This window comes from Artemia sp. Qi Xiang Cuo, chromosome 1 (assembly GCF_049724085.1).
Source record: "Artemia sp. Qi Xiang Cuo chromosome 1, ASM4972408v1, whole genome shotgun sequence".
NCBI lineage: Eukaryota > Metazoa > Arthropoda > Branchiopoda > Anostraca > Artemiidae > Artemia > Artemia sp. Qi Xiang Cuo.
In genome coordinates, this window is record NC_142794.1 from 90800046 (window position 1) to 90816969 (window position 16924).

At 34.0% G+C, this 16924-nt stretch overlaps 1 protein-coding gene across 1 annotated transcript in view; it reads left to right on the forward strand.

Moving 5' to 3' along the window:
* The window catches only part of LOC148956907 (band 7 protein AGAP004871-like), a 227806-nt gene that overhangs the window by 150670 nt on the left and 60212 nt on the right, over positions 1-16924 (forward strand). The window contains exon 4 of the mRNA XM_089096831.1: positions 3456-3528. Within this exon, the coding sequence (XP_088952957.1) occupies positions 3456-3528 (73 nt within the window). The remainder of the gene's footprint in view (positions 1-3455; positions 3529-16924) is intronic.

Below are 16924 nucleotides of genomic sequence, written 5' to 3' on the forward strand. Positions count from 1 at the left end.
TGCCCTTATACGAACTTTGTGGCTATGAGTGTACGCTTCGCTTTGTGTGTCAGGAGAAAGCCAACGCCTTGTCGGTGTTTGCCATGAGATCTACCATAGTACGAAAGTATGATGTCGCTGTCCTCCTAAACCAGGCAAGTAAGTTTCCAAGAGGCCAATAACTTCCCATCTGTACCTCTCGAGCTCTCTGACAATTCGCCCTAGTTTTTCCAGTCTTTGCCAAAGTTCGCACATTCAAAGTCCCCAGGTAGAACGGGGCTTTCTGGGTCAGAATAGTAGTTTCTCCTGGTAAAGTGCTATCATCCTCAATGGGATTCGTCATCGTCTACTGAGTTCGCATATATTCGTCTGAATTCTTCAGATCATTGGCTTCCCCGCACACGGTAACATTATCATTCGCTATTAAATCTTGCCTTCAATCGGTTACTCCGGACACGGTAGCACGGTTTCGTCTCTTTATTTTCAACTGATCCATAACATTTAAAAGAAGAAGGTTTCATGGCAATTGTAGAACAGCGCCAAGCCACTCCTCTCTGTTCTTTACAGGTGGCCGATTTCTTCTATCTTGAGAGTACTCCGCCCTCACAGCTTTCTGCCCACTGACTATTTACCCATAGCTGGGACTAGGGTTAGACTCTGTCGGGACGTGTCCACGCGCCAGTGGTCCCAGCACAGAACCATAAAAGGGACCTTAGTTCCTCCTTAACTCTGTTTGGCCCCGCCATTAGGGGGTCCCAATTATGTTTAAGGACCCCCCAGGGACTGGATCCCCCTTTAGTCCGCGCCTTCTTATTGGTTATTCAAAGGATTCCCCCATATCTGGAGGACTTTCCCCTATCCACCACCTGAGGACGCACCGGAGCTGCCTGGGGGTGGCACTCACTGAGAAGGTAACTGAGTGTACTCAGGCACTGAATATTGTTCTCAGTGCACAATTCTGAATATTGTTCGATGTGATTCATCATGCTACATAAAAAAATGAAGGACTTTTGAAAAGGAAAGAAAAAATACCCATTCCGTCTTTGTCATCAAGATATAACAATCATCAATATCAATATGGATCCTTAGTAATCCAAATTTCTAGGGGCCAAGTGTACTTAATACAGTGCAACTTTTCAAACATATACTTTTTTTATAATACTTTGAGAATGAATGCACACATTTTGGTGTATTAGCTTTAAAACATAGGTCTTCTGTAAGATTTGAAATGTCAAAATTTTCAGTTAAAATCTCTTGAAAGACTATAGGTACATAAAACACTAGTAATCATCACCAGGCTACTTAGTAATATTCTAATAAGCTTTCAGCAAAGCAAAAGTTAAACCATAGCGTATAGAGCCGGGGGTTACGAAGGCCGGCAGCCAAGGCCTTATCCAGGGACGCTAGGGGTTTTTTCCCCCTCCCCCGAACTTTTTTTCCGACTCTTAAAAACGTAACAAAAATGAATATAAACAAGTTTTTTTTATGCGTTTTTGAAGTTTTTTGTATACCGGCAGCTTAACGACAAAAATGATGAGCTTCAAATATAATGCTCTTCTGCCTTCAAATATCCAAAACCTACAAACAACCATGCGTCTTATATCTACTTTCACCTATGACAAAGAAAGGGACCTGATGGGGATGCTATTCATCGAAATTTCTTGTGTCACTCCGTTTAAATTCGTCTGTTCAATTTTTAGTTGACTCTGAATAAACGCTACATAATTTTATCTCAATTTTTGAATTTAAAAAAAAATTTATAACTGTTCTTCAATTATTCCGAATATTATTTGGAGAACTTGAAACTGATTTGGTTCATATGAACTAATTAAATTACTAAATTAGAAATCTTAACAGCTCGTTAGATTCTTTGAACTGTAACTATAACTTTACAAGTTAATCGAAAATTGCCCCTTTTATTCCCAGTTCATTTAGCTTTTGTGAACCGATTCCCACAACTTTATTATTTATATGCAAAATTAAGAAAGTGAAAGTGGGTGGGGAATACAATACAATGGCATACTACTGTATCATTTTTATTTCACTTTTTTAATTTCAAATGCTGTCAAAGGTTTTTGTCAATGTAGATAATAGAGCATCCTCATCATCAAAGCCATCCTCTTCTGCCTTCAAATATCCAAAACCTGCAAACAACCATGCGTCTTATATCTACTTTCACCTATGACAAAGAAAGGGACCTGACGGGGATGCTATTCATCGAATTTTCTTGTGTCACTGCGTTTAAATTCGTCTGTTCAATTTTTAGTTGACTCTGAATAAACGCTACATAATTTTATCTCAATTTTCGAATTTAAACAAAAATTTTATAACTGTTCTTCAATTATTCCGAATATTATTTTGAGAACTTGAAACTGATTTGGTTCATATGAACCAATTAAATTACTAAATTGGAAATCTTAACAGCTCGTTAGATTCTTTGAACTGTAACTGTAACTTTCCAAGTTAATCGAAAATTGCCCCTTTTATTCCCAGTTCATTTAGCTTTTGTGAACGGATTCCCACAACTTTATTATTTATATGCAAAATTAAGAAAGTGAAAGTGGGTGGGAATACAATACAATGGCACACTATTGTATCATTTTTATTTCACTTTTTTAATTTCAAATGCTGTCAAAGGTTTTTGTCAATGCAGATAATAGAGGATCCTCATCATCAAAGAGCAACATCAGAACTGGGAACAACTTGTGTTATTTGGAAAAAGTTAAACTGATTTGGTGTAGATGGACTCATGAAATGACTTAATTACTAACCCTGACAATTCGTTAATTTCTTAATTCACGATATTAACCTTTCAATTGTTAAATAATTTGTGAAATTTTTAATTAAATTTTTAATCCCCATTAAATGACTAAACTATTATTCCTAAAATCAAATTAATAGATAATATTACAATTTGCAAAGAACATACGTTAGGCTCCATTTACATGTGCCTATTGGCACAGTTGGCACAGTTGTAACACGGTTGTGTTGGCACGGTCGAAAAACATTGGAAAGTTGTGTTTCATAATAATCATAAATCAAAAATTATAAGTCGTTTGACCAGATATCCACACAATGTGGATATTTCATTTAAGCTAATTAACCCAAACAAAATATTTCAAATTCTTAGTCGTCCTACTTAGGAACATTGCGATTCATGATGCTGACACTATATTCCTCGCAAAACGGTACCATATATCTGTCATAAAGTTAAAGCTTTTAATTAAAAAAATTCAAGACAAATCAAATTTTGAGTTTTTTAAACAGCTACTATGTCTATAGTTAGTCCAAGCCCTATAGTAATTCCAAGCTCGGTTTTTAATAGATCTTAGATAAGGAAATTTTCATTTGTATCTACTGACCTATGTTTTTAGTAATAACTATAGCAATTAAAATTATTGCACTATTTTACTTGTCATAAGGTGAAACTCTAATTACTAAAAGTAAGAGGTGCTACAGAGCTTTTACTTTCATAGGTTGTGCAAGAATATGAAAGGGCTGTTATATTTCGACTGGGTCGACTTTTATCCGGAGGTGCCAAAGGTCCAGGTAAGCAATAATCTAATTTTGAAACTTTGTCAGGATAATTTGTAAATTTCTTTTGTAAATTGAAAAAAAAAATTGCTGAGTATTTTCATGTGCTTCAGTTGAAATGTTTCCTCTCTTTGTGTAATTCTAGTCAATATGCTCCCCTGCCAGAACTTGTACACATACAGAAATCTCTTTCAAGCATTTTTTGTTTGTGGGGCTGGGCAATATGTAACAAAAACCCGTAAGAAAAAAAAAACAGTAAAATTGCTTGGAAATCCCGTTAAACCTAGTAGGACTACAAATACCAGGATTCTCCATAGAAAAAAAATGTCACAAGGCTTTTGTCTTACATGAGTGCCTGAACATATATATATATATATATATATATATATATATATATATATATATATATATATATATATATATATATATATATATATATATATATATATATATATATATATATATATATATATATATATATATATATATATATATATATATATATATATATATATATATATATATATATATATATATATATATATATATATATATATATATATATATATATATATATATATATATATATATATATATATATATATATATATATACTACTACTACTATATATATATATATATATATATATATATATATATATATACATATATATATATATATATATATATATATATATATATATATATATATATATATATATATATATATATATATATATATATATATATATATATATATATATATATATATATATATATATATATATATATATATATATATATATATTATATATATATATATATATATATATATATATATATATATATATATATATATATATATATATATATATATATATGTATATATATTGTTTCAAAATTTAATTTTTAGAGTCTGGGCTTCCTTATGGTTGTACTTTGAGTGCCATTCTGAAGGTGAAAAAGGTTGTGGTCATCTTTAACCTTCCAGTTTTTACAGGGAGCTCACTATCACTACATTATTTTAATAAGCAAATTTACAAGCATTTTTAGGCGAGGGTTTTCTATGTAAGTTTTGAAAAATTCATTGTAAGTATAGCCACGACATCGGAAAAAAATTTAATAGCGAAAGAAAACCACAACTTTTAGTGTTAAATTCTGCACTATCTTCTGGTTTTGAATAATAGTTTTCTCACTGCTTTCAATAAAGTTGGTGATGTGCGGCGTTTAGAATGCGTATAGTTGGGCAAGAGAATCAAAAAATTCTATATTCTTCGTTGTTTGAAAGATTCATAGCCAATGAACCGTCTTTACATTTGATGAACTGCTATTAAGAATGATAAGAGTGTTGTTAACACTTAGAATTTTATCAAGGGAATCCAAGGATGTACAATAGGATTTGTATTGGGACATGTACGGATCCATATTAAATACGCTTATTATTTGTTTTTGTTTATGGTGTGAGGTCTAGTAGAACACTACCTTCAGGAGTGATTTCCCAGAAAGTTTCAAATTGGTTTAATGAGATTAATAAAATGCTCTCAGATAATGGCTCGGCAAAGGTGTACTCTAAACTTACACTTCCCATTCCTACAATACTCATAGCTTGAGTTTCAGAAAAGCCCAATCCAATGATACCATGAGTTGTTTAAACATTGTATAGGTTATACCATTTTCAATAGTTGTGAATCTCGATCTACGAACTGCATTGTCAACTCATACAGTGTCCTATAGAATTTATCAAAGGATAAATTGTAGAGTGGGATTTTACTTACTTTACACACAAGAAATGTGGAAGAAAGATCCACAAAATAATCTTCATTGGAATAAATTTGACTATGGATGTTTTCAGAGAGCGGTTGATGTGGGTAGAATTGTTTATAATAACCATGTGTTACACTCACATCAATATTATCTGCATTGAAGATATTTAAAGATAAATTGATTGATGGATGTGATTCCTTATGTGGTAGATATTCCATTTAATTCTTGGTAAAGAAATGCTTTTTTTTACTAAGAATTTTTTTTCTTGATATCCTTGATTTCTTCTTCTTTGACAAGAGTGATGCCTTCGTTTCAGACCTGAGTAGAGGCTGATGAATGATGCAGTGTTTCTTGACCTGTTTAAACCATTTTCACTTTGTCGAGATTTCACACACTCGCCATGGGATCGTGCAGCGGACCAGAGATTTTTCCAAAACACTTTTTTTTAATCCTTGATAGAGCCCCAATCGTGAAGTGTAGAGGATGCAAAATCCATGGCAGCCGGTACAATATATTTTTAGCAAAGGGTAGTGCAGAGCAAAAAAACTTAGCAAACTAACTGCCAAGATCATAGCCCGACATTGATGAACAACCTTTGTAATAATTCATTCCATGACCCATTTGTCGTGGACCAAGAGTGGCAACATAGCAATCAATATCAGGACAAACGAAAGCAATTTTTCTATTAGACATCTTGTTACTGAACGGGGCAAAAACGAAATGTAACCACGGCCAAACCTTTTGTTATTACTACAGGATCACCTAATTCAGTTCTTAATGTTAACTGGCAGAGTTCCAAATAGGAAGTTCTTACAGGGATATGTTGAAGAAACTTTATATTGTAATGATAAATTTGATCTTGGCTGGTTGTTCGTTCATGAACAAGTAGGAAAGGAACGTTAATATTGCCATCTCTCGATGTTTCAATGAATGAAGCGTAAAGAGGTACACGGCTCTCCGAGGCGAAACCAGGGGGATAGTCGGTGAAAATGACACGATCCATGCCACTGGTGATTTCAGAACTTATACCATTGTCTATATTTTGCTAAAACCGTGAGCATCTCTCATATTATCGTGGAGAACAGCCTTCTCATAGTCAATGCGAGAACTAATGTATATTTTGTCCTGTTCCATTGAATAGTTAAATTGATATGCACCATTTTTACGAGCGGAAATTCTTCTATTGATAATACGACACAAATCATTCATACTACCAAATTCTTTGCATGGTAATGTTATGAAGGGATACTCACCCAAGTTCATTGATTCTATCCATTGCTCGGTAACGAGTGACCAATCATATGGTCTAACTTTTATGTCATATGTATGGTCATTTCTCAGGATATCATATGTATTTTTTAGAAAACAATCGACAAGAGCAACTTCACACTCAGCTTGATTTTGATGGTGGGAGACAGTTTTGTCCAACTATCACTTGTTTTATTCAAATCATTGTAGTGTAAATCAGATATATTGGACATGAATGTCCCATTGAAATCATTCAACATTGTATATGTCTTCAACCACTACTCAGAATCAAAACCAGAGTATTATCCTAGCCAATTAATTAGCCACCTTCTCTTGCCCCTGTGTGTAAAAGTCTTAAATATCTTTCGATTTTGATTGATTTCAGTATTGTTTGGACTATTTGAAGTTCATAGTCGTAAAAACCACCGAAAATATCTTCATCTTTGTGTCTCATAGATGATATGTTACAGGTTTAATGTCTAGGATTTTTGGCCCTTTAAAAAGATCGGTGGACCATAAGTAACCCCTCTTTTCAAAAACGATAGCAGTTCAATTAATTTGAACTGTATCACTAACATTGATATTTTTCTTCTTCTTCCCAACCTTTTCACTGGAATGGGGTTTAAGAAATGTCTAAAGTGTATCATGATCTCTTCGTCCTCGGTGAACTTTCTGAGGGCTAACGTTGGACAGATAATCAAGGGAAGGTTGATTATAAATTTGTATGATTTTACTTAAATCTTGAATAAAAGCAGCAGTATTTTTCAGTATACAATGTCTTGAAATCAAAATTCGAATAGTTCTTGTTAATCTTTCGACCAATTCAGCATTTATAGGACTATGATTACGACAGAGCATTGCATTCAATAATACCTTCTCTACATGTGGAGTAAAATATTTAATACCTCGATCCGTTTGAATTTTTCTGTAACAATCTTGGCAAAGAATACTTTCTATAGCTTTAGCAGCGTCAACACCTCTCTTTGTCTGCAATGGAATGCCATATGCATAGCGAATAAAGACACAGATTGCAAGTAGAATATATTTGTATGGTGTATTGTGATGCCTTTGAATCTCATCTAGAGTTAAAGGATCTGCTTGCATTATATGCAGGGGGAAAAGGCCTTAGTTTTTCGATAATGATTAGCACGAACCCTATGATTTCAATGTAAAGTGTAACTTGGTTCATTTTGTGTATACTCTCTCGCTAGTTCTTTTTGAAGTCCATTGACTTGAGAAAGTGTGGTGGGGGAATTTAGACTTACCTCTTCACCAATATTTTCATAAAAACGTTTCAAAATTTCAACCATTTTGAACGCAAACACGTAGTGTAATGTCCGCCACTGTTTTGTATACTAGCAGGTTGTGATAATGGTGATGAGTTGATATCAATAGGTCTTCAATTTTGTCTAACCACCGGTGTCGTCAAATCATTTTTTCTACTATTTGTAGTAACGGTAAGTGTGCTAGTATTTTCCAATATTGACTTAAAATCTTCTTCTTATGCTTTTAATGTTAGACTACTACTAATACTATGTTCCATTATTTTTATAGAATCTGCTTATCGGTAATAAGGTTTCTGGGGATGTTTAATGTAATTAAAAGTTGTATAGATGATCGTCAAGTGAGAAAAGTCCATTACGATTTGTAACCATGTCATATTTTAATTCAAGCAGATTATAACTCTCCCGTTTATGGTTAACAGTATGATACCTATGAAATATACCGAGAACGACTGGGGGTGTTAAGCTGAAACTTTTGCGGCTACTACTATTACTACTTCCGCTCTTACAATTTAAATAAATATTTTAAATAATAAATAACTTTCAAATAATATTCAATACAATTTAAATAATAAAGAGTCTAAGTGTCAAAGAGCATAGATTGAATCTTTTGAGAATGATACTGAGTTTTATTTTGCAAGGCAATTTCAGGAGTTATAAACTTAAATTGAAAATATCGTTTGTGTCAGGGTAAAAAAAAACTACTGAAAAAGTTCCTCCAACAAACAAATTGCAACCAAACTATGGATTATTATAGAATAAACTCAAGAAATATAATTAGTATTGGTCTTGATGAAAAAGACTATTTCAATAAAAAAGAACAGAAATTGACTTAAAAAACTTTTACCATAGAGCGAGTTTTTCAAAAAAAGTAAAGAACTCCATTAAGCCAAAATGAGCAAAAATAAAGGCAAATTATCTTTTAAGCGTAAAACTACCACAAATCACTACCATTAAATAAATAAAAGCAAACAAAACAGAAATTAAAATAAATAGACGAATCAAACTCAAAACAAAAAAAAAATATGAGCAATGAAAAAAAATATGAGTAGGGCTGGTAGCCCCCATGCCTTCTCAAGACCAGAATATAATTTTAACTTTACTAAAAAAAAAAAAAAAAAAAAAATGACCATGGATTGTTAGTTTAATTGACATATACTGATATTTATTCCTTAAAGTTTGGATAATTCCTATTTATGAAAGTAAAAAAAAGTGAAAACGTTTAAATCCCATTTTTATTTCAGTAAAGCGCAAATTGTTTCCCGGCCTTGAGAAGACATGGGGGTTATCAACCCTACTCAAGTTAAATTTTGCCCATTTTGAGTTTGAATCTGCTATTTATTATAATTTTGTTTTGTTTTGAGTTCCATTTATATAATGATAGTAATTTGTGGTTTAAATAATGCTGGGAAATCTGGCTATATAAATTGAATAATTATTAGATTTTTCGACTATGCTGAACGAAAGGGTTATCTCAAAAATTTTGATCGGGTTACTTTGGGGAAAATATGAGCGCGGGTGGGGGGCTAGCTGCCATCCAATTTTTTTGGTAGCTCAAAAAGGCCACTAGAATTTTTGATTTCCACTCAAATGAGCTCTCTCCCGATACTTTGCCATCACTATTTTAATATTAACAACCCTGGTAAAAAAGAAAAAAAAAATGAACACGCAGCCGTGATCAATCTTCAGGCCAAAAAATGCAAAATTCCACATTTTTGTACATATAAGCTTGAAACCACTGCAGCACGGGTCCCCGGTATGCTGAATCCGATGAAATGATTTTCATTAAGATCACTAGATGTTTTGGAGGTATTTCGCCTTTTTTTCAGAAAATGGGGACTTTTTTTCAGGCTCGTAACATATTTTGAATAACCATTAAAATTCGATTCTTTATATGTATCTACTGTTATCAAGACTCTGTTTCTTAGAGTTTCGGTTACTATTGAGCCGTATCTCTCCTTACTTACAGTTTGTAACCACGAACTGTTTGACAAAATTACAGGAAATGATATAGAAAATATTGAATAATTTTGTGGCACTTTGGAAGTGAATGAAGATTTATTTTGTGAGGAAAAATTAGAGACAGTAGTTAAATAATTAAGAAATAATAAGGCCCAAGTTAGAGATAGACAGGCAAACGAGGTTCTTTTTAATATAGTGGTTGTGAAGTTAGAAATAAAATACTGAAGATCATCAATATAGCTTTTGAAAAAGGGGAAGTGCCAAGCAATTTTAGGAAAACTTTAATTCAGCCCGTCTATAAGAAAGATGATAAGATGAAAAGTTTTAACAGAAGAGCAGTGTGGTTTTAGAAAGGTGAGAGGATCAGTTTTTATTTTTAGATTAATAATTGAGAAGTGACTCAGTCATCCGAACCCTTTAGTCCTTAGCTTTGTAGATTATGAGCAAGTGTTCGATTCCGCCGATAGCAGGGCAATACCGAAGGTCCTATCCTTGTATCGTATTAACCAAAAAAAAAACAAGTTTTTTTTAACTGAAAGTAAGGAGCGACATTAAAACTTAAAACGAACAGAAATTATTCCGTATGTGAAAGAGACTATCCCCTCCTCAACGCCTCGCTATTTACGCTAAAGTTTGACTCTGTCACACGATTTTATGTAAAACAAATAAAAACTTTAGCGTAAAGAGCGAGGCGCTGAGGAGGGGACAACCCCTTTCATAAACGGAATAATTTCTGTTCGTTTTAAGTTTCAATGTCACTCCTTACTTTCAGTTATGAACGTTTTTTAATTAATGCAGCTTTGATTTTGTCTCACCGTACATGAATATTTAAAAAAAATTCGCATACTAATTTTCCGTTTTTTGGCTAATTGGATTTCTCAAAAAAATTTTCTGACGTAAATTACAAATTAAATTACGTAACGAATTTCTATATTCGTAAATTTTTATTATGTATATTAGGGAGTTCGCTCCCTAGTCAATACCTCGCTCTTTACGTTAAAGTTCGAATTTGGTCCGAATCACAAGCCCCTGAATCACAAAGGCCGGTTAATTAGAATAGATAGCTCTTTTGAAAGTACTAAAAAACTTTAGCGTAAAGAGCGAGGTATTGACTAGGGGGCAAGCCCTCTCATATACGCAATAATTTCTGTTCGTTTTTAGTTTTAATGTTGCTCCTTATTTTCAGTTGAAAAAAAAACTTGTTTTTTTTATTTAATTTCTGATCTTTTTTTAAATAATGCCAGGAAATCTGACGCCCCCTTCATGGAAATGTTCCCTCCTCAAAGGAAATATCTTCCCCCGTAACCACTACTCCAACCCCGACCCCCCACTAGAAAAAAATTCCTCCTGGAAACACCTGTATACTTCCCAATAACCAATACTAGGCTATATGTAAACAATGGGCAAAGTTTGTAACTTGCAGCCCTTACCCCGGGAAATATGGGGGATTAAGTCATCTTCAAAGACATATTAATTAGGTTTTCGACTATGTTGAACAAAATGTCTATCTCAAAACTTTGAGTGGGTGACTTCGGGAAAAAAATTAGCGTGGGAGGGGGCCAAGTTACCCTCCAATTTTTTTGTCACTTAAAAAGGGCACTAGAACTTTTAATTTTCGTTCGAATAAGCTCTCATACGATATTCTAGGACTACTGGATCGATACGATCACCCCTGGGAAAAAAAACAGACAAACAAATAAACACGCATCCGTGATCTTTCTTCTGGCAAAAAATGCGAAATTCCACATTTTTGCAGATAGGAGCTTGAAATTTCTATAGTAGGGTTCTCTGATACGTTGAATCTGATGACATGATTTTCATTAGAGTTCTATGACTTTTAGGGCTTGTTTCTCCCTTTTTTTCGAAAATAAGGCAAATTTTCTCAGATGCATAACTTCTGATGGGTCACTAATACCTCAAGGGCATGAGGGCACCAGGTATTGTTGCTTCTGTTGTCTTTAACCAGGGCCAAGTGGAGAGAGCTTGAGAGCAAATTTAGAATGCTGCTCTCCCAACGGACCAAAATGGTGGAGACAAATCCGAAAAGACAAAAAAGTTCTGGCAATTCCGAGTTGGCAAAAAGAAAGCTTCTACACACCTATGTTTCGAACAGGAAAATGAATTTTTCAAGTGAAGTGTTTTAGAAGCTGAAGAAATTTTATTTTACTGTAACGCAAGTACAAATCACCGTTTTGCCCTACATGAAGATAGAATGAAGGAAGAAGGAAAGTATTTCAACCATTTTTTTAGTCATTTTGAAGAGAAGTGGTTGATTAGGCTGAAGGATAGTAAGATGTGTGAAAGAGAACCCAAGAGTTAAGATATCCATACTTTATATTGACAAGGCTGAAAAAAATTATATCAAACAGTTCGTGGTAACGAACTGTAAGTAAGGAGCGACCCGGCTCAATAGCAACCGAAACTCTATAAAACGGAATTTTGATACCAATAGATACATCAGAAGAATCAGATTTTTATGCTGGTTTCAAATATATAAGTTTCATCTAGGTTAATCTTACCCATCAGAAGTTATGCATCTGAGAAAATTTACCTTTTTTTCGAAAAAAAGGGAGAAACAACCCCTAAAAGTCATAGAACTCTAATGGAAATCACATCATCAGATTGAACGTATCAGAGAACCCTACTATAGAAATTTCAAGCTCCTATCTGGAAAAATGCGGAATTTCGCATTTTTTGCCAGAAGAAAGATCACGGATGCGTGTTTATTTGTTTGTCTGTTTTTTTCCCCAGGGTTAATCGCGTCAACCTAGTATTGCAAGAATATCTCGAGAGAGCTTGTCTAAACGAAAATGAGACGTCCTAATGTCCTTTTTAAGGGACAAGGATAATGAAGGGCAAATTTTTACCCTGTCATGCGCAATTTTTTCCCGAAGTCACCCACTCAAAATTTTGAGATAGCCATTTTGTTCAGCATAGTCAAAAATCTTAATAAGGTGTCTTTGAGGATGACTTAATCTCTCACAGTTCCAAGGGTAATGGTTACAGTTTGTAAGCATTGCAAAGTGGTGACATATAGTTTGGTGGTCGAGGACGTATACAGGATACAGGTTTTTTAAGGAGGAATTTTTTTCTAGTGGGGGGTCGAGGTCGGAGCAAGAGTTACGGGGGAGGATCTGTTCACGTCATATATTTACCTGGAGGAAGAGGCTTGCTTATATAGGGGGCGCCGAATCTCCCAGTGTCTTTTAAAAAACGATCCAATATAAAATAAAAAAACTAGTTTTTTTTAACTGAAAATAAGGACCAACATTAAAACTAAAAACGAACAGAAATTATTGCGTATATGAGAGGACTTGCCTCCTAGTCAATACCTCGCTCTTTACGCTAAAGTTTTTTTAGTACTTTAAAAAGAGCTATCTATTCTAATTATCCGGCCTTTGTGATTCAGGGGCTTGTGATTCGGACCAAATTCGAACTTTAACGTAAAGAGCGAGGTATTGACTAGGGAGCGAACTCCCTAATATACGTAATAAAAATTTACGAATATAGAAATTCGCTACGTAATTTAATTTGTAATTTACGTCAGAAAAAAAATTTGAGAAATCCAATTAGCCAAAAAACGGAAAATTAATATGCGAATTTTTTTTAAATATTCATGTACGGTGAGCCAAAATCAAAGCTGCATTACTTAAAAAACGTTCATAACTGAAAGTAAGGAGTGATATTGAAACTTAACACGAACAGAAATGAGTCCGTTTACGACAGGGGTTGTCCCCTCCTCAGCGCCTTGCGCGGTACGCTCAAGTTTTTCATTTTTTTTAAGAAAATCGTTTGACCGAGTCAAACTTTATCGCAAAGAGCGCGGTGTTGAGGCGGGGACAGGCTTTTTCACTTACGGACTAGTTTCTGTTCGTTTTAAGTTTTAATGTCGCTCCTTACTTTCAGTTAAAAAAAAACTTGTTTTTTTATAGTTAATACGATGCAAGGATAGGGCCTTCGGTATTGCCCCGCTATCGGCGGAATCGAACGCTTGCTCATAATCTACAAAGCTAAGGACTAAAGGGCTCGGATGACTGAGTCACTTCTCAATTATTAATCTAAAAATAAAAACTGATCCTCTCACCTTTCTAAAACCACACTGCTCTTCTGTTAAAACTTTTCATCTTATCATTTTTCTTATAGACGGGCTGAATTAAAGTTTTCCTAAAAGTGCTTGGCACGTCCCCTTTTTCAAAAGCTATATTGATGATCTTCAGTAATTTATCTCTAACTTCACAACCACCATATTAAAAAGAACCTCGTTTGCCTGTCTATCTCTAACTTGGGCCTTAGTATTTCTTAATTATTTAACTGCTGTATCTAATTTTTTCTGCTAAAATAAATCTGACTTAACTTCCAAAGTGTGACAAGCTTTTTCATTCATTTTCTACGTTATTTCCTATAACTTTGTCAAACAGTTCATGGTTACAAACTGTAAGTAAGGAGAGATACGGCTCAATAGTAACCGAAACTGTAAGAAACAGAGTCTATCTTGTTAACCATCTTGTTCAGCATAGTCGAAAAGTCCAATAATTATACAATTGATATAGCCGGATTTCCCAACATTATTTAAAAAACGATCAGAAATTAAATACAAAACTATTTTTTTCAACTAAAAATAAGGATCAGCAATAAAGCTTAAAACGAGCAGAAATTACCAAACAGCTCGTGGTAACGAAAAGTAATGAGCGATGCAACTCAATAGTAACCAAAACTCTAAGAAACAGAGTCTTGATAACATGAGAAACCTCAAAGGAATCGAATTTCGATGCTCATTCAAAATATGTAAAATTCATCAAATTCAATGTTGCTCATCAAAAGTTATGAACCCGAGAAAATTTGCCCAATTTTGAAAAGGGGGGAGCCCCCCCCCCACCCCAAAAAACGTCAAGTGATCTCAATGAAAATGAAACCATCAGATCCAGCATACCAGAAAACCCTACTGTAGAGGTTTCAAGCTCCTATGTGCAAAACTGCGGAATTTTGTATTTTTTTGCAAGAAGATTAGATCACGGATGCGTGTTTTTTGACTTTTTTCCAGGGTTGATCGTATTTAATCAGGTATCATAGAAGATCAGGGGATGGCTCATTTGATCGGAAATACAAAGTTCTAGTGCCCATTTTATGTGACCAAAAAGATTGATAGGAAGCTAGCCCCCTTTCCAAACTCATTTTTCCCCAAAGTCGCCCGATCAAAGTTTGAGATAGCAATTTTGTTCGAGATAGTCGAAAAATCTCATAACTATGTCTTTGAGGATGACCTATCTACCCACAGTCCCTGGGGAAAGGGCTGCAAGCTATGAACTTTGCCCATTGTTTACATAGTATTGGCTATTGGGAAGCATACAGACGATTTTCTGGAGTGTTTTCTGGTGGAGAGGGGGGGTGATTTGTGGGATCTTTCTATGGAGGAATTTTTCGCGGGGAAGGGAAATTTCCATACAGGGGGAGACGGATTTCCCAGAATTATTTAAAAAACAATCAGAAATTAAATTAAAAACACAATTTTTTCCAACTGAAAGCAAGGAGCAACATTAAAACTTAAAACGAAAAGAAATTATTAAGTATATGAGGGGGTTCCCCCCTCTCAATACCTTCCTCTTTACGCTAAAGAATTTTTAGATTTTTTAAAAGAGCTTATTATTCTAATTAAACGGCGTTTGTGATTCAGGAGTCATTCTTAAATAATTATAACAGAAAGTCAAATTTAGCGTAAAAAGTGAGGTATTGAGGGGAAGGGGTATTCCCCTCATATACGTAATAATTTCAGTTTGTTTTAAGTTTTAATGCGCCCTTTACTTTCAGTTGAAAGAAAAAAATTTATTTTTATTTAATCACGGTTAAGTATATTCTCAAGATGAATATTCTCAGTACGCAATGCTTTTAAAAAATTGGATTCCTCGAAATCACTCTGAAAATTAAGATTAGCTAAAATTAACAATATGTATTTCGCTTTTAAGTCTGTGCATTTTAAAACGTTAATCTTTGGAAAGATTATGAAGAAATACGTTTTCATTCTAGAAAATTCGGTCATAGTAATAGCACTACTTGTGCAATATAATCCAAAGAATATAAACAAAAAAGTCATCATACATACTAAATTTTTATTGAAAAATTGAATAAACAAAACAAAAGAAAACGACACATGATAAATTAAAAGACTAAAAGACTAGATTTCCTCTCAAAATAACAATTTACTGAGCTCACCTTGCTAAGTTTTAAGGTGTTATCTAGTCTTAAAAGACTAGATTTCCTCTCCAAATAACAATGTACTGAGCTCACCTTGCTAAGTTTTAAGGTGTTATCAGAAAAAAACAATTACTTGCTCATCTCAAACTGGCCTAGCCAAAGGCCAACCTGGCTTTAGCCGCAGCCAAAACCAAGAAAGACACCCTAGTTTGCTGGGAAAGCGCATTCCAGTGTTGGTGCCACTTAAAAAATTTCCAATGCTAGCCTGCTCGCATAGGTGCTGAATTTTCAATTATACATGACAAATGAAGCGTACCTTGTAGGTTTTTTTCGGGGGGGGGGCATAGTCCAGGCAAAAGTGAATTCAAAGACAAAATAAAGTTGGTCTACGGTGCTCTGCGTTAAGATAGCTTATGTTTCGTACCTTTCAAAAGCTTGCAACTTTATATTGTAGCATTTTCCGAAATTCTTGAAAGACGAAATCGGCTTAGTTTTTATGTAAAATCCAGACATTAAACATTCTACAAAGTTTTTTTGTTTGAGACTTTTGAGGTAACAACCTGGCAAAGAGGGTATTATAGTCCTCTCTTTTTTAATTTGGATGAATAGACTGGACCTCAGTATTTGTCATTGGAGATTTAGCGAAATGAAGGCAATTTTCCAACTATATGCTAATGTTGACGAAGAAGAAACTAAGATAAAATAAAAATAGAAACAATACCACACTGAAAGGATTCCTTTCGAGACATATTTCAAAAAATCACATTTATTACTTGCATCAACTGCGCAAACAGAATGACGTCACCTAATACCAAAGAAATAATGTGTAAAACACCTTTCCATGACGTCATCTCAATAATAAATTTGGTGACATCATGGGTCTATAAAACAAGAAAGCTCACAGTACAATAGCCTCAGTAATGAAATTTATTTTTGCGTGAACAGTTTGTCTCAATATTTGTGTAA